The sequence below is a fragment of the Eptesicus fuscus genome, chromosome 17 (assembly GCF_027574615.1).
Source record: "Eptesicus fuscus isolate TK198812 chromosome 17, DD_ASM_mEF_20220401, whole genome shotgun sequence".
Lineage (NCBI taxonomy): Eukaryota > Metazoa > Chordata > Mammalia > Chiroptera > Vespertilionidae > Eptesicus > Eptesicus fuscus.
In genome coordinates this window covers 25,299,478-25,318,563 of record NC_072489.1, presented here as the reverse complement: position 1 = coordinate 25,318,563, position 19,086 = coordinate 25,299,478, and the positions used below count along the sequence as shown (strand labels likewise).

The 19,086-nt window shown below is 41.5% G+C and overlaps 1 protein-coding gene across 2 annotated transcripts in view; it reads left to right on the top strand.

The window, feature by feature from the left end:
• ARID5B (AT-rich interaction domain 5B) overlaps positions 1–19,086 on the top strand; it is a 181,434-nt gene that overhangs the window by 69,790 nt on the left and 92,558 nt on the right. For both annotated transcript variants that reach the window (XM_008145469.3, XM_054729047.1), the window contains one exon: positions 18,289–18,519. In XM_008145469.3, the coding sequence (XP_008143691.2) occupies positions 18,289–18,519 (231 nt within the window). The remainder of the gene's footprint in view (positions 1–18,288; positions 18,520–19,086) is intronic.

The following is a 19,086-nucleotide window of genomic DNA, read 5'->3' as shown; positions in this document are numbered from 1 at the left end:
TCCGGCATGGTGGAGGCTTCTGAAAGGCCTGGTGCTGGAGCAGACAGGCACCCAGCTCCCCCGCGATCGAAAGCAAAAGCGTGGGAGCTGGGTGCCTGTACGCTCCGGCACCAGGATGGCAGGTTAGGCCTAGGGGACCCTACACATGCATGATTTAATCATGCACTGGGCCTCTAGTATGCATATAAGTTCTTTGTTTAATCTCTACTCACCCATCCCCTTTCCCCCCCTCCTCTACCCACCCACCCCTTGCCTTCATTTTGTCTCACTCCTTTTGAGGTAACAGTGGCAGGCAGACCTGGGCACTGGGCTCAGATCCATTCGCTAAGCCTCCTTAGCAGTGTGACCACTGGCAAGTCACTTAGTGTTTTTTATGTGTCAGTCTCCTCATCTGGAAAGTGGGGACAATAATTACTTCCTGTAGGGTTGTCTACCAGAGGAGAGAGATGTGCTCATGACCAACACAGAAAAGAGACTCAGTGAGTGATGGTGTTTTTCCCTACTTACATCTTGTCTCTGTATCCTTCGAAAGTCAGCTGGAGCTCTCTCTGCCTGAAGTCTTCCTTGACACTCCATTGGTACCAAGGACCTGCCTCAGTTGTAAGTCTTGTCAGAAGACTTATTTGTATACTAGAGGCCTGGTGCATAAATTCCTGCACGGGCAGGGTCCCTCGGCCTGGCCAGCAATCTGGGCCGATAGGGGCTGATTGGGGCTGGCCAGCCAGAGGAGGGGAGTGCCGGGGGGGCAGGGGGGGAGTGAGGGACCACAGGAGGTTGGCTGTGGGAGCACACTGACCACCAGGGGGCAGCTCCTGTGTTGAGCATCTGCCCCCTGGTGGTCAGTGCACATCATAGCTGGTCGTCTGGTCTTAACAGTCACTTATGCTTTTATATATATAGATTTTCTCACATGCCCACCATCTCTACCAGGGGAGGGGCATTGGCTCTCTGATATTTGTCCTCCTGCCACCTGCCACCTGCCACCTCCTAGTCCTCAGGAAGTGGTGTCTGACCAGTCGATGGAGGGTCATTTTGACCATCCGTTAAAAGATACTATTCCTGCTATCTTTTCCATGATGCAGCGGATACAGTTGTGTGAGCTGTATATATGAGACGAGGGTCAGATGGTTGTGGGTCTTTGTCTTGGGATCCAAAGTGAGGAGGTAATAGAAATAACACTATTGGTTTCACTGAGCCTGCAATTGGCTTTGTAAGGTGTTAAAAATGGAGAAGTGTGTTGTTGAAGAGTATCTTATACAATGGCAATCTCTTTTCAGAGGTTATCTTTCAAATATGGCAAAATCAAGCTTCACTTTGGGGATTGTTTTGAACACAAAACTGGCATGGATACTTAAATAGCACAACCTGAAATGAATAGTTTGCTTCTCATTAGTTCATAAATTCATGAGGATTCTCAAGGCCACTGGCCCACTGGAGAGTCTCAGATTCTCAGGAATCTGCCAGAGTCCCTCTCAGAGGCTTGGGGCCAAACAGAAGGCAGCGTGGATGTAAGGAGGACAGTGTGATATTTAATGCCAAGTGACCTGCCCCTGCCATTAGCTGGTGACCTTGGGCAAGTCATTCACCTTGTTGAGCTTTCCATGTCCTCATGTACAAAATAGGGGTATTCATCATAGACTTCAAGAGGGGTGGTTCTGGGAGGGTTCAGTGAATCTAAGCACATGAAGGGGCTTTATAAATTGTGAAGTGTTTTTTCAGATGAGTGATTATATTACACATAATAACCTATTTGTAATTATACAGTTAACTAAGTAGGGTGTGCATACAGGGATGGGAATTGAAGGGAGCAGGGATTGCCCTACCAACATTTGAGTGAATAGGTACCAAAACGTGATCAGAGAAACACGAACCTGTTAAGGTGAGCCATGAATGACCCAAAAAAAAAAGGTAGGAGGAGAGGGTGCAGAGGGGAGGAAAGGCATGAGAGGGGATTCCATGATAGCATAAATTCAAGGAAAGGCAGCATATTCCCTCCCATCGATTAAAATGCCCATTTGCATGGTGAAGGGTAAAGAGACCATCTGTTTAGCTTTGTTAAACTTCATGTTTTCCATACTCTGGTACCCTCTTTCCACATAACTCTTGGGAACACACTCCCTCCTCTCCGCAGGAACTAGCGTTTTTTAGAATATGTTGAGAAACAACTTGCAAAGCAGTGATCATAGTGGATATCTGTCAGGTGCTTAGTATGGCCTGTAGTAGTGCCAGTGCTTTTCATCTTTTAACTCCCATGTCCTCTCAGGAATATGTCCATTTTGCAGATTAGGAACCTGACCTCCTAGTGAGTAGCTGGTGAACATCATGCCCTGCTTTGTGCTTGCATGAGAAAGCACACGCTTTCCCACATGCTATCTTGTTGACTCCTTCTACAAATGCTTGAACTACAGGGCTCATACTTTCCAAACTCTCAAAGCAGTGGGTCCTCATGCTCACGGCTATGCTGGTACCGAGACCATTGAAGCCAGTATTATGGAATATGTGACTTTTCAATATGAAGCTTACAATAAAAGGCTCAACTGTGTTACCAAGACAAATGGATAATTCCCGTTTTTAGCTTCCATAGCACCTGTGGCTTTCTGGTAGGTAGGTAGCTCTGACCTCCTTTCTTGCCTAATCCTCTCGTGCTGACACATCTGACTTCAGGACCTTTGAGACACTCTGCAGTTGCTTCTAAGTGATTTTGTTTCTTATTTTCATCCTGTCCCAAAACCTGAGTTTCACCATCTGTTTCGATAGGTGCATTGGTCCCTGGGGTACTTGTTGGAAAGCGTTAGTCCAGAGACCCAGCTCAGCCGTCTTTGTTCAGCGTGACAGGAAGGGGGCCCAGGAACCTTTGTTTGAAAAAGCCCCTCAGTGGTACTGATGTGACTGGTCCACAGAACACATACCCTTTCTTGGTTTTCACTTAACCTCTGAATGTGGGGACATCCTACTGAGTTACCACTTGCCAAATGGGGCCCTGGAGAAATATCAGTCAAGGTTGAGGCAAAAACAGATTTCCATTCAGAGGGCTAAACTGAAGAGATGTTAACAGAGGGAAGACTTATAGAGTGCGGGGAGGGTGACAAGAACCAAGAAGGGAGGTTGAGCCCGGCCGGTGTGGCTCAATGGTTGAGCATCAACCTCTGAACCAGAAGGTCATGGTTCAGTTCCGGTCAGGGCACATGCCCAAGTTGCAGGCTCAACCCCCAAGTGGGGGGCATGCAGGAGGTAGCCAATCAATGATTCTCTCTCATTGTTGATGTTTCTATCTCTCTCTCCTTCTTTTCCTCTCTGAAATCAATAAAAATATTTTTTTTAAAAAGAAGGGACATTGAAGCACCCAGGATCTAGTAATATCAGGAACATGAGGAGGAAATGTGCTACCTGGTGAAGGCTGGAGCCCTGAGGAACTGTCTGGTGTAGGGAACAGGAAAGAAGCACCCCAACTTCTCTTTTTCCCCCATCTGGTCTCCTGCTGGTATCTTCCCATTGCTGAACTAAGCAAAAGCTAGAGTGTGAGGGAGCCCCGTGATATAACTTTCAGGGGTCACACAGCAAGGTAAAGAGACCAGGTAATGGGCCCAGGGGTAGGGGAGGAGGAGGGAACACCAAATAGTGAAAAAACAGAGAACATTCATTTGACATATTAATGGAACATTAGTTGAAATGAGCATGAATGGAAAGCCTACCATGTGCTTCACTTGTATCCACTACATTAGGGATTCAAACCTGCAAGAGACCCACCCAGCTCCTGCCCTTCAGAGAGCCCGCAGAAAAGAAAGGGGAGGCTGACGTGAGTAAGTTCAGTGACGTATCAAAGGGTGACTGCATCTCTGGAGTTAAGTTGATATCAATGATCCAAACTAACAGCTTGCAGGAAGCAATCTTCTGTTCTCCAGAGCAAGGGTCCGCAGAGACAGAGAGCAAACTCATCAGACTTATGGGCCAGAAGGTCTGTGTCACAGCTACACAACTCTGCCACTACCATGCCAAAGCAGCCACAGCCAGTGTGTTAATGAATGGCCATGGCTAAGTTACAAATAAAACTTTATTTGTAAAAAACAGGCCAACCCCTTGCTTAACATAAACCTTCTAAGAGAAATATCTAAGAGACGCCCAGCACTGGGGATCAGTAGCACTGGTAACTCGTGGTGTGAAACCACAGAATTATCCCTGGAATTAATGTATTAGTCACCAGCAATGTGTTTATTATGTCTTTTATGAGAAAAGGGAAGTCGGTTTGTATATAAGAGATTGGGGAAAGGAAGACTTTAGCAGTGGAAATGATTTTCAGCAGATGATAGGTATTACGGGAAAAGTGAATAAACCCAGTTCTTCTTCTTCCTGTCTTACGTCGGCTTACTCACTATTAACACTGGACAACACCGAGTAAAACAAAGCATATCCATATCGTCAGCCTTCAGTGAAGTTCCTCCACAATGCCCTGTGAGAACACATTAGAAGGTGCCAGAGTTTTTATGTGACTGCACTGCGGTGAGATTGAAGAGTGGTTTCAGTTTCCAGTAGGTCTTATAAGTATGTCCTTTCTTCAGATGGTATACTAATTTTCGTATTGTGCACACCAGAAAAAAAAGAAAAAAGAAGTAAGGGAAAAAACCCAGTCTGAACGACTGGTGTCCTCCTGGCATTGGGACAGAGACCAGGGCAGTTTGTGGAAATGGCATCAGGTGAACTTGTCGCCAGGTATTGTAGGGGATCAGACATAACCCAGAGGAGAGGGCTCAGACCAGGTTTTATAGCTGAAGTTTGTCATGTTTTTTGTTGTTTTGGTTGTTTTTTTTTACTGTGAATTGATTTTTATCGTTGACCAGAAACCAAAGGTGGCGAGCGAAGATCTCTCCTAAAGTAACGACACAGGGTTGCTCGCTGCCTTTGGCCTTTGTTGGGGTGTTGGTTGTCAGCACAATGAAATAACAGCCATTCTGGTGCCTTTTCCTCCTGTTTTTTTCTCTTCTCCCAGCGGTGTTTCTGAACCTCTTTTCTTAAGGTTGTAGGAGTCCAGGACTGAAAGGCACTGCGGGGACTGTGCCAAGTGCCCAGAACAGCCCATTCCTACCTGCCGCCTCTTCAGGCCCAGCTTGTCTAACCCACTGGTCTTCAAGTTTCTTTTCTGATGGACTCCCTAAAGCTATCTATCCTATATGATGGCCACTAGCTGCATGTGGCTATTAAGCCCTTGCTCTGTGGCTTGTCCAAATGAAGATATACTATAATGTGAAATGCGTACCAGATTTTGAAAACTTAATATGAAAAAAAATAATGTAAAATATCTCACTGGTAATTCTTTATATTACTCATTTGTTGAAATAATACTTTGGGTATATTGGGTTACATAAAATAGCTTAAAAAAAAAAAGAATGTACCCTATTTTATGGTAGCCTTGCAGAGCATTCCAGCTGTATGTAAAGGGATCGGCATCATTAACCTTTATTGCTCTGGCTTTTCTGAATTCAGAGCAACTTAACACAGGCCAGAGAACTCTATTTGTATGGCCAACCTTCTCCTCTAATAGTAATATGTGGAAGAAGGGAAATATCACAAGCCTCTGGATTAAGGTGACTTGATATATCAATGAAGGCTTCTCCGAAAGCAATATTTTGATTAGTCTCTAGTGGTTGTAATAAAACCGGGGTGAGGGATGGGTAGAGAAGGAGATTGGCCATGTTGAATGCAGGCTCCTTCTCCACCAGATGAATTGAGGAGTGAGTAACATAGATGGCGAGGATCTGTCCCACTCCCATGTCAGTTCCTCTAGGATAGTCTTCTTGGACCCTCTGGATAGGGATTCTCTGGTTTGAAGACCAGGACTTTCAGAGGAGCCACTGATAAAAGATAGAAGCCTTTACCCTCTTTTCCTTAGTAAGCTGCTCCAGAAGCCCTATGATGCTATGATAGAAGACAGTGCAATTTATGTAACTCTTGTCACCTTAGGATGGGAGCTGTCAGAGGTCAGAGCAGTTGTTTGGAGCTAGCTCAGCACTTTGAGGGTGTTTCACAAACTCCTCAAGTGGTCAGATTATTAAAAAAAAAAAAGAGAGAGAGAGAGAGCCTGTCCATCATGGCTCAGGGGTTGAGTGTGGACCTATGAACCAAGAGGTCACAGTTCGATTCCCAGTCAGGGCACATGCCGGTTGCGGGCTCAATCCACAGTGCGGGGCATGCAGGAGGCAGCCAATCAATGATTCTCTTTCATTGTTGCTAATTCTATCTCTCCTTCTCTCTTCTTCTCTGAAATAAATAAAAAAATATATATATTTTAAAGAAAGAAGACACACAAAAATGAGATGACTGCCTACACTCATGCCCCTTCATTTTACCAGGCCTGCCAGCCAATGACTACAGTATTGTTTGGTAGTTAACTTTCTCCAGGTTCCTTCAGCCTTTTAGGAAGATCTGTTGGTCCAGAGTCTGGGGTGAACTAATGTCATGACTGCTCTAACTCCAACGGAAGGTTCATATGTTTATTGCAACACTGTCTTTTGGCAATTACATTTATCAATGCTCCTTCAAAGATGTAAGAGGGCTAACAAGAAATTAGGACACTGATTCTGTGCTCTCTGGGAGTTTATATTCTCACTAGCTTTCCTGTTGCAGGAAAAATCCTGCAATAGGATTTCCTGCTGCACTCTACCCCACCTCCGTTCCTCCCTTCGCCCGCCTCACCTTCTCCTCCAGCCCGCCCGCGTTTCCCTTCGCCCCCGGCCCCGCCTCCGCTCCGCCATTGTCGCCCGCCTCACCTCCTCCAGCCGGCCCGCATTTCGCTTCGCCCCCCGGCCCCGCCCTTCTCCTCCCCCCCCCCCCCCCCCCCCCGGCTTGCTTGCTTCTTGGAAGCTTTACTCCCTTCTGCAGCTCTTGGCTTCTTTGGACGCTGTCTTGATATGCAAATTAGCCACCATATTTGTTGGGGCAATTTGCATACTCGTCCTGATTGGTTGGTGGGCGTGGCTTGGCTGATGGGCGTGGCTTGGGTGTGGCGAAGGTGCAGTCAATTTGCATATTTATCTATTATTAGATTAGATTACTGGTTGAAGAACTACATCTTTTCCTCCCAAGAAATAACTAAGAGTGTATTGACACAGAAAATATAACCCCTGCCAGATGTCCCTCTCTTTTTTATTTTATAAAATACACATACCACAGCATTTACCATTTTAATCATTTTTAGTGTACAATTTAATGGCATTAGATACATTCACAATGTTGTGTAACCATCACCACGATCCATTTCCAGAACATTTTCATCATCCCAAACAGAAACTCTATACTCATTAAGCAATAACTCCTCATTCCTTGTCCCACCTCCCTGCCTACCCTTCACCCCAGCCCTTGGCCACCTCCATTCTTCTCTCTGTAAGAATTTGCCTATTCTAGATCCTGCATATAAATAAAATCATACAATATTCGTCCTCTGATATCTGGCTTATTTCTCTTAGCATCATGTTTTCACGGTTTACGCATGTTGTAGCAAGTCTCAGAACATCATTCTTTTTTTACAGCTGAATCATATTCCATTGTTATGTATATTCCACAACTTGTTTATCTGTTTATCTAGTGATGGACACGTGAGTTGTTTCCACTTTTGGGCTCTTGTGAATAATGCTGCTGTCAACATTGAGGTACAAGTATCTATTTGAGTCCTTGTTTTTAATTCTTCACCTGAAGGTGAAATTATTGGGTTTAATAGTAATTCTATGAATAACTTTTTAAGGAACTTACAAACTGTTTTCCACCACAACTACACCATTCTATATGCTCACCAGAAATACACCAAAGTTCCAATTTCTCCCATACTCACCAACACTTGGGGCTTTTTATTTTTTAAATAATAGCCATCTTAGTGGGTATGAAATAGTATATCATTGTAGTTTTAGACTAATGATGTTGAACATCTTTCCATGTGTCATTTGTATAACTTCTTTGGATAAATATTTCAAATCCTTTTCTATTTTAAAATTAGATTGTCTTTTGTTGCTGTAAGAGCTCTTTATATAGTCTAGGTATTAATCCCTTATCAGATATATGATTTACAAATATTTGTTCTTATTCTGTGGGTTGTTTTTCACTTTCTTGATAGTGTCCGTTGATGCACAAAGGTTTTTAATTTTGATAAAATTCACTTGATCTATTTTTTTATTCATGTTGCCTGCATTTTTGGTGTCATGCTTTTAAAAAAGAGTGTGAAATCAAGTTCATGAAGCTTTCCCCCTATGTTTTGTAGTTTAGCTCTTAAATTTGAGTCTTTGATCCATTTTGAATTACTTTTATATATGGTGTGAGGTAAGGGTCCAACTTCATTTTTTTAACCTATGGATATCTAGTTTTCCCCACACCATTTGTTGAAAAGACTCTCCTTTCCCCACTGAATGCTCTTGGCATCCTTGTTGAAAATCAAATGGTCACATGTTTGAAAGTTTATTTCTGGACTCTCTATTCCAATCCATCACATTTTATCCTTATGTAGCTTTGCAGTGAGTTTTGAAATAGAAGGTGCGAGCCTTCCAACTTTGCTCTTTTTTTTAAAAGACTGTTTTGAATATTTGAATTCCCTTGAAATTCAGTATAAATTGGCAGATGTTGCCACATTTTAAAACACTGCACAGTTAGAATGCAGGCAGACAAAGGAGAAAATAAGAATCACAGATAATTTCAAACCCTAGAGGCACCCACTGTCACAATTTTTAAATATTAAAGAAGACAACATGAGATACCACTTCACATCCCCAGGATGGCTTTCAAGAAGACGAGTAATAACAAGTGTTGGAGAGGCTGTGGAGATATCAGAAGCCTCATATTCTGTTGGAGAGAATGTGAGATGGCACAGCCACTTTGGAAAACAGCTGGCTGTCCCTCCAGAGTGTGAACATAGAATGAGCATATGATTCAGCAGTTCCTTTCCTAGGAATATACACAAGGGAAATGAAAACAAATGACCATACACATGTTTACACAAATGTTGTTTTCTGATAGCAGTATTATTCATAATAACCAAAAGGTAGAAACATCCCAAATGTTTCATCCCCTGATGGAATGGTTAAATAAAATGTGGTATATCCATACAACGGAATATTATTCAGCAACAACAACAAAAAATACAATACCAATATGCTCTACAATGTATATTGGTCTTGAAAACATGCTTAATGAAAGAAGCCAGTAACAAAGAACCACACGTTGTATCATTCCATTTGTATTAAATGTTCAGAATAGGCAAATCCATAGAGACAGAAATCAGACCAGTGGTTGCCAGGAGCTGGTGAGGGGCAAGAGGTGTGGGAGCAGGAGAGTTTGGGTTTTTTTTTTTATGGGATAATGAAAATGTTCTAAATTTAATTGTAGTGACAGAGTACAACTCTGAATATACTAAAAGCCTGTGCACTAAATGGATGAATCGTCTGGTATGTGGATTATGTCTCAGTAATGCTATTAAACAAAAGACATGGATGGGGCGGAATATATTATTTCATACTTTCCCTTTTCCCCCACTTAATATGACAGAAGCATCTTCACATGACCTGAAATGTTATTTGATTTTATTGTTTTTAATGGCCACACAGTTTTAGTGTGTGTGTGTGTGTGTGTGTGTGTGTGTGTGTGTGTGTGTGTAAAATGTCTCCAAAATGGTAGGCATTAGTCAATCCGACATTGTTTGGTGTTTAGTTCTCCATGCATGTTTTTTTTTCTTCTTCCTGAGATAAACCATGTTGGAAATTATAATATTTACTTAGCCTGGTCAGTGTTGTGAAATAATATCCATGAAAGTAGTGATTAGTTATTTTGTTAAGGCACACGTTTGTATCTTACACGCTAAGAGACTGATGGATGGAGGTTAATCATTTAGCTATTGATCTGCCCAGCTGCACCCCTTAAATACCTTCATTCATGACTGTGGGGGCTCAGGAGGATCTCTCAAACGTAAAGGTGTACGCAGCTGCCGCAGTAACGGGAGTGCAATGATGGCAGGCACAAGGCACAACTTGAAAAATAAAAAACCGTGTGGATGTTCTAAGAGGAAAAGCGGCAGGAGTTATTACTATGATTAAGGCCAGTTGTGCTAATAATGGTCAAGTTTGCTTCTCTCAGAGCAACTTTGGATTATGATAACCAGGGGGCTGGTTGGAGTAGCTCCTTGTAAAACAAGAAAAGTTGAGTTTAATGAAGTTCAAATCCAATATAATAGCCTTACCTGGGTCACTAGTAAATAAATGAATGTGTACGTTAATGTCTGAGAAAACTTCTGGCACAGTGTGAGACGGGGAGTTTTTGTCTAAACCTTGGCTTCCTGGTGTTGTTGTGGGCTCGCTTTATTTTCTTTTTCAGATTCTGAAACTCATTTACGCTAAAGTGAATAGCTGACTCTAGCCTAACAGTTAACCTTGTGAAGGGCGGGGTGGGGGGCATGTTAAGGTAGGTCAGGCCCCTTCCTTATAATCACGTCTCAAATGTGGACCCGAGTTCACACACATGTCAGCGCGGCTGTCTGGTCTCACCAGTAGATATACTTATTGCATAATGCCTGTTTTGTGTGCCATTTAAGTTTGGCTTGAGATGAGCCATATGGAAATGAGATGCAAAGTTCTCAAGATGAAATCTAGAGTGGCTCCTGAAGTGTGGCGTGGAACTCAGTGAGGTGGAGCTGGCTCGCTTCCCAGTGGGATCATGTGTTACTCAGTGAGGGCAGCGCTGGGTTTACTTGAGCTGCGCTGTTTTCTTTTTTGAGTGAGGAAGCACCAAGTAAGGGCAAAACTGCTATTAACATTAATACATATTTTTATGTTTGTGTGTCCATCTATTGGAAGTGGCTTGCTTTTGGAAACAGCACGGTTAAAACCCTGGGTCTTGCATTTGAAATATTCTTTGTTCTGTTTGCAACCATGCACTGATATATTTTCCCACATTTTCTTTTTTATAAGTTCTCCAGTGATGTTTTTGTTGCCCGTCCTGGGAAGATCTGTCTTTCCATTTATCAAAACAAATGGCAAGCTGGGGACCATTTAAAGTAGTTTTTTTTTTTAGTTAATAAAACCAATCTTCTTGTTCTGTTATGTTAAAAGTACATTATCTTTTTATTGCCAGTTCTGTATGGCTGGGTCTGTTTTCCGTCTTAGCCATCTCAGAGCTGCCCCGCTTGCTTACTGTGAAGAGAATTACAAAATCATTAAGGGTGGGGCAGGACCAGCTGACTTACAGTACAAACCATTTCTCAAAATAACCACAACAGTGCAATACTGATGTGTAATTTACGTCACAGTATGTTTTTATGAAATAGTTGGTGGCATTTTCATTTCTATTCCGGATGGAATCTTGTTCTCTCTCCCTTTTAATCAGGCATTTAATTTATTTTCATTATTAATATTTTCCACTCCTTGCTTTGGCATACCTCCAATTTAACAGCTTTGATGAGGGGTGGGGGGAAACAGATAAAAAAAAAAAAAAAACCAACAAAAAAAAAACAAAAACCCTGATCTTCCCCCACCTCAACTCCTCAACATCAGTTTAACTGCAAATGTATTTTTCCCTTTGATGTGTACTAACTTTGGGGACTAAGTTTACTGTCTTAAGAGAGATTTAGAAATGTGGTGGGGCACATTACACATGTACACAGAGTTGTAATCGGGAATTGATAAAGTTGATACACAACTTTGGAATTTTAAACACTTTCAAACCATTCAAGCTATTTAGTCACATGCATTTTCCTTTTATAAATGTCTTTCTGTATAATGTCCTGTAATTAGAACAGGAAATCATTGAGTAACTGTAAGATGAATAAGAGCACTTAGACTGAAAGGAAAATTACCTTCCGAGAAATTATATTCTTTTTTCTTTTCTTTTTTTTTTTTTTACTGCATGTTACAATGTTGATAATGATAGTAACAGCTGTAGCTACTCTTATCTGTAGAATTTTCATACTTTGGTTTTCTGGAATAAAGAAAAATTATTTTCAGTAATAATAAAAAATGAATGGATGGAAAATAGGAAATGCCTAATTATGACAAATATTCAGTGTCACAACAGAGCAGCAATTAAATGGAAACTTCATTACCATTGTCAATAGCAGTAAGAATTGGACTAGTGCCAGGGATATAAAGTTGATGCTTTGCCTTTGGTTGCTAGGAGCACAGCGAAAAGTATAAAGCTTTGAGAAAGGAATGTCTAATGTAATAAAGTAACAGAACGAAGCATAAATCATTGCAAGAGCCTCTCATATTGATATTATTTTACTTAAATTGTCTCAAAACCAGACATCAAGTTTCATAACATGAACAAATTCTTATTTGCTTGGAAATGCTGGGGGGCGGGAGCAGACCGGGAGAGGTCAATGGGGGGTAGGGGGGAGGAGACATATGTACAGCTTTCAACACTAAAAATTTTTTTAAAAAAAGAATACTGTATGCTGTCTTTGAAGGTTGAGGGACATTGTGTCTCAAAAGTAGCCTTCATACATATTTGGAATCTTTTAAGTGAAAATCTTTAAATGCTTGTTTCTATTGGCATCCAAATGCATTTGCCCTAATACGATTAAGAGAACTAAAGGGCAAAATACTTGGCAGATTTTTCAGTTGAGGTAATTAGGTGCAGGAAGGAACATGCATACTTTTTCCACCAGGCTCTATAAAATCCTGGTGTGAAGGGTTTTTTTGAAATATTTTTTTTACAGCTTACTGATGTTAGAAGTAGATTACAGTGGTTTTCAGTGAGCATAATGGTGTGATGTTTCTGAAGCAAGCCTTGCCTCCTCCTCCCAAAATGAAAAAGAAAGTTACATTTCTAAATTGTTGTGGAGGAGATAAAAGCACATTTCTCCTCTGGAATTTATGTTTTCAGCCTTCTGTGCGTTTGGCCACCATTATCTATTTTTTTAAAAAAAAGAAAATAGCATTATGGATATTTGAAAGTCAATGCTCCATTAATTCATTGTGTTTGCTATTTCATGCATCTCTCTTTGTACAAAGACAACTTGAGCAACATGCTATTCAGAATGAATGCCTGCTCTTACCCTCTCCCCCCACCCCCAGCCAACTCTGAGCATTAAAGCAATGGTATACAGTTACTGTTTGAAAAGCTTGGGTGGAGCCTCGCATTATAATTACAGTTTCTCTGTGGAATTCTGTTTTGGACTTTGAAAATATATAAATAAGTGAAAAATTGACATTGAGAGAGGTTAACAAAACGTGTAATTATGATATAAGCACAGGATTAGAGTAATTTTGGTTGAGCATTACAAGCCGTGTACTTTAGGTATTAACTTTTAATAGGCAAAGTTCTTTTCACTGGAGTTGAAATGAGGTTTAGTAATTTTGGTTCTCTTATTCCCTTTGAATATTTCATTTAAAAATAGGCATATTCACTTTTTTTTCCTCATGGAGGGGGAGAATGAGATGACATTTTAATAGGATATCATAATTATGGTTTTAAATTTCAGTCTTTGGTACCAGCAATTTATTGCTGATCATTTTCTGTTGACAGAAATCAAGTAATGTATATATAACCCAACCAGCAACAACTGACTAGAGTGTGTTAGAGAAGATTCCTTGGGGTAATACTTTGATTTCTTTCCTATGTGGGCGTGGTTGAAAGAAAATCTTTGTTCCGAGAACACTTTGTTTGTGTTTTGCTAAACAAACGTTCAGTTTATCCATTCTTAACTTTATCTGCTGGACCCATGATGCATTGGGAAAGGGAAAATGTCCTACACAGCATTTGCAGGCAGCTCTGTCTCATGGGCAACTTTACATGGGAGTGTTTGTTTATGTGCATCTGAAATGCACAAGGAGAAATGAAGTAGCTGCGGAATTTCAATAAGAATTCTTGAAAGGGTTGTTTGGCTTTGTTTCTTAGTGTACTCGGGCAAAATAAAAATAAGACAGCTGTTGGACAATATAATATTTTTGTAGCTGTATCAGGAGGAAGTTAATTTAATGCAAAGGCTTAGGAGGGAGTTATAGGATCATAGAGTTTTAGATCCAGGAAGTTCTCCGAAACTCATTTTATACTCTGGTATATATTCCTTTCATATTAAGGTGACCCACACTGTTCCCACGCTCTTGAGGAGGGAAAAAGTGTTCCTTCAGTTAGATAAACATGTCTGCTTAGACTCCAAGAGAGAGACTGGGGGTGTCTTCACTCAGTGAAACTTTGACCTAGATGGATTGTTGGTTCCTCCAGGTCTCACCTTTACCCTGGAACTTCTCTTCACTCCCCCCAGAAGAATGATTTGTTCACCTTCACAGGAGTCCTGAGGGTCTCCTGGGCCTTCTATGGTTTTTGTAAATACTGAAGGCAACTCCTCTGGGGAAATCTAATTGTAAGGTTGGAAATTTGCCTCTGTCCAAACAATGCCAAAATCCTGGTCTAAATGGGTGGTTCTGTTCGTAAGCAACAACATTATCATAATTTATGTTTTGGCATCACTCAGCGCTGCCACTGTAGACCAGGTCCCAACTGTGCCTCTGGCCTCTTAGTGTGGAAAGAGGTTAATGAGGAGCAGGGGTTCTAGGCTTGCACAATGAGAGTTGGCTTTCTTTCTTGTCACGTGGGTAGAAAATGGAAAGTTGATATGCATGAAAGGTGTGTCAGTAACGTTAAATCGTTACAATGGGAATTGCAGTCTTCCAAAATAATAACAAGCTAACTTCAACAGAGTAGAAGAATTCTGGCTTCTACCCGGCTGTATTCTACAGTTCTCCATGAAACAGAAGGCTCATATTTTACTTGATCAGAAGCCCACATCCTCATCCCTAATATTGTGAATAAGTTAAACCTTTGTTGTTATTATTATTATTATTATTATTATTATTATTATTATTAGTGCTCATCACACTTAGAGTTAAAAGATTGGGTTATAGTCTCACCTCCATCACTTTCTAATTCTTGGAGATCCTGGAATAGTCCCCGGGGTGTCTGAATCTCAGTTTTCCCATCTCTAAATTGGGGGATATTAACAGGTAGTAGTGCTACTAATAGGGTTGTGTGAGGATTAAAAGAGACAGGTTATGAGAAACAAGTTTGTACATTGTAGTGATTTATTAGTAGTACCAGAAATCACAATAGTATTTGTTCTGCTTCATAAACAGGAAAGCTGTCTTTCAGCCCTTCATATTTTTGGTTGAGAGCTTTTTTTTTCATTTGCTGTCTTCTGTGATACCTGCAACAATCCTGGGAAAGTGGCAAAGAGAAGGCAATTTGGTCCTGGATTCTGTTCCAGGTACAATGGTGGTTTGGATAAAAGAATATATCTAAAAAATGAATTTATATAATTTATATATAATTCTGAGAGAGAGAGAGAGAGAGAGAGAGAGAGAGAGAGAGAGAGAGAGGTGTCAAAATGCAAACTAAATAAATTACTATAAGTCTATGCAAAAAGCTAAACTCAGAATTAGACTGTCCTGGGCCCCAACCTTAAAGATTCTGAGTCAATGGCTTCTGATGGGCCCCCGGAATCTGCCTTGTGCAGGCATCTTGTGTGGATCCCAGGTGGGCAGCCCCGGGAGCACTCAGAGCCATTGTCTCCAGGATGAATGGTCTCATTGGATGTGTTTTCATGACTGAGGATCAGAGGGAACTTGCTGGTTTTGTTCCAACCAAAAGAGAAAGACTCATGGCATGGTTGCTGTGTTTAGGAAACGTGTGAAGAAAGAGGGATAAAGGTTTCAGTCCAGGATGAGGTGGAAAGGAAAAAGGAAAGGAAAGGGAGAAGGGAGAAGGGAGAAGGGGAAAAAAGGAGCCATTTCAAAGTACAGAAGATAGCCAGGAAGCTAATTCCATCCAGAGAACTGGAAAGGTGTTAGAGATAGTAGCATCCTCGTGAAAAATGGTCAGAACAAACCAAGAGGAGAATGAAGGGATTGGAAGGGAGTGACGTGGTCCCCAGAGTCCAGGTGACAACATTTGCTATAACACCAACTCTGAAGTATCCAGTCTTTCTCCTTCACTCAATCTGAAAGGCTCAACTTTCTCTATTTCATTTCAAGAACACTTAGAGAAACTAGTGCAGCTTTCGCACCATCGCAGAAAGCCAAAGCGCAACCAAGGTAGAATTTTAGAATCAACAAGTATTTGCACAGTGTTTCCTACGTACAGGAGATGGTACTAGGTGCTGAGCATGCTGAAATAATTCCTGGGGCTTCGTAGTTATACCCCCCTCTCAGCTTGCACAATCTTGGGCAGATCTTGATCATCTTGGACAAATAGAGTATAATATTACAAATCGACACATTGGAGTCTGTTTCTACAAATAGTACTTAGATACTCCAGAATTCTGATAATATTTGCTGAGTATTTCCACTTAATATTTTTTGGTGGTTTAACTCTATAGAAAGCAGAGATGTCCTGGTCTGCTGTAAAAATCTCAAATTGGCATGTCTTGGGACATATATCAACATCTCAAACTTCTTTTCACTGGAGGACATACCTTCAATGTAAACATGCTTCCTTTTCATTAAGTGTGCCAGCTGACAAAGTGGCTACCCACAAACCAGGCAGGAGTCTAAGAAATGTAAACTGTTAATAGATGTCATCTTGAAAGCAGCTAAACATCTCCGTTCTCGAAGAAGCCTCCAGCCTGAGGAACTAAGTGAACATAATTAGAAATACATCTGGGTATTGGCCTCCTATCGGAAAAGGTCACACACGCACCTTCCATTGGTGCTGGTTGTGTTCCATCATTATGTTCTGTCCTCACTCATTCGTCTCCCACTGGTTACCAGATGGCCACGATAATGTTGGGATCCTTAACAACTGTCTTGTGCAATTCCCTGCAGCATGGTAAGGGCTCGAAATAGTATTTTCCCCTTTGGATAAGCAAGTGACATGTCTGGGAATTGCTCACGAACGCCCTGATGGTGTGGTTATAGAGAGAGATGGCAAAGTGGGTCATGGGGCCTACATTCAGCGTGCCATTGTGCAGGTGGCAGGCTACCAAAGAGCGGGGGGGAGAGTGTTTGCCATTTCTCGAGCCTAAGATGAAGGGAGGATTCATCCATGCAGAATCTGGTTTTTATGAATAAGCACTTGGTACAGTGCGGTGTAAGCATTAAGATGAGGGTAAGAGGGAGCTTCTTTAACATCGCTGAGACTTTCTCCTGAGTTAACTTGGTTCTTTCACAAGGTTGCTTTGGGGAGTCCTCTCAGTGTGGTTCCCTGAGCTGTGCCAAGTTACCAGATGGGTTTGAGGAACATTAGAAGATAGGGGGTATGAGATGAGGGGAGGGCAGGGAAGGTAGATGTATCAATCAAGTTGGGATAGATCACGCTGCAAAAACCCATAAACCCCAAGGCACAGTCTCACTCAAAATGAAATACAAAAAGTTTCTTTTCTGCTTATAGGTCCATTTAGGATCAAGCAGGGACTCTGCTCCATGTTATTCTCACTCTAAGACCCAGACTGGCAGAGTTGCCACTCTCTGAAACATTACAGATGTTCAGAGCAAGGGGAAGAGAGAGTGTGGTCAAACACTGGCTCATAAAGGAGCCACTCACTTCTGCCATATTTCATTGGCCAAACCAAGTCATGTAACCACTTGACTCCATTGAAGACTAACCAAAGAACTTGTATTCATATATGCATGACCCATGGACCCAGACAAACAATAGTGTGGTGAAGGCCTGGAGGTGGGGCGGGGGTGGGGTTAGAAGGGATCAATATGGGGGGGGTGGAGAGGAATATCTGTAATACTTTCAACAATAAAGATAATTTTTTAAAAAAGAGAGAGAGAAGGAGGGAGAACCAGAAATATTTGTTGAAGAGCACTAACCACCAAGCAGACGATGACGCTCTTTGGACATCTTTTGGGGGCGAGATGACTTTTCTGAGCCTCCAAGCCCTGAAAGATTATATAATAAAAATAAAAAGAGCCATACCAGGTTGTGGAAATAAGCATAAAGAAGCTCAACAAAATTCTGATTTTTCCTATAAATGACTTTAATGCTTAAAATATATATCCAATTCTTTCAAAACAGTTTTCTTTGGTTCTGCTGCTTGCTGGTGACCCCAAAATTGCTTAAACCATCTATAGGGCCATCCCTTTGTTTATTTTCTCCACCTTTTCTTTTCTCTACAGGTAGCCTGAGGCTTTTTGGGGGGATCTGGACTGAGGAGGTGGGGCTGGGAGGATGCATTAGCCAGTCTGTAATGAAGATGAACTGGTGTAAGAGTCTTGTTGAAGACTCTATTTTTACTACAAAAACCAGAAGAGACTGTAGAAATTATGCCATGGCCATGACAGTTGGAGGGAAGAGGGTAATGGAAGTGTTTTCTTGTTTGTCTAGGAGAGGACGAGGAAGAAACGAACGTGATCGTGCTCAGCTACCCCCAGTACTGCCGGTACCGCTCGATGCTGAAACGCATCCAAGACAAGCCGTCTTCTATTCTAACGGACCAGTTCGCGTTAGCCCTGGGAGGCATCGCAGTGGTCAGCAAGAACCCCCAGATCCTGTACTGTCGGGACACCTTTGACCACCCTACTCTCATAGAAAATGAGAGTATATGTGATGAGTTTGGTGAGTCTTTTTTCTTTCTTTCTTTTTTTTTCCTACATGAAACTTGTGCGTGCGTGTCTACTTGATTTCAGTTCTTGTGAAGAGCAGTGATGGGGAACAGGGCTGATTTTCACAAGCCTAATGTGCCACCCCACCCCTCCCATCCCCCAAATTATTGTGGCATAAGGCATCACTGCCTTCCTTGGCAGCCTCTGTTTACTAGGGTAAAAGATTATTATTTAGAATTTGTTGTTCAATATAGAGTCTGAAGTTGCTTGGTCGACCTTGAAATTGGACTTTAGGACAGGAAGCTTTCATGTTAGTTTTTTCTTAAAAGGCTCTGGCATTCAGATACTGTTGTGTGTTTTTTTTTTTTATTTAACTGATACTTTTCAGTTATAAGGAACTGTGAAAATGCACCAATTGTAACCATTTTTGTACTAAAAGGTGAATAGATAGATAGATAGATAGATAGATAGATAGATAGATAACAGATCCCCATACCCCTAGATTTTTTTTCATATATATGTATGTATATGTACATATATATTCATCTTTGGTGGGCACAGTATATGAAGAAATAGGTCT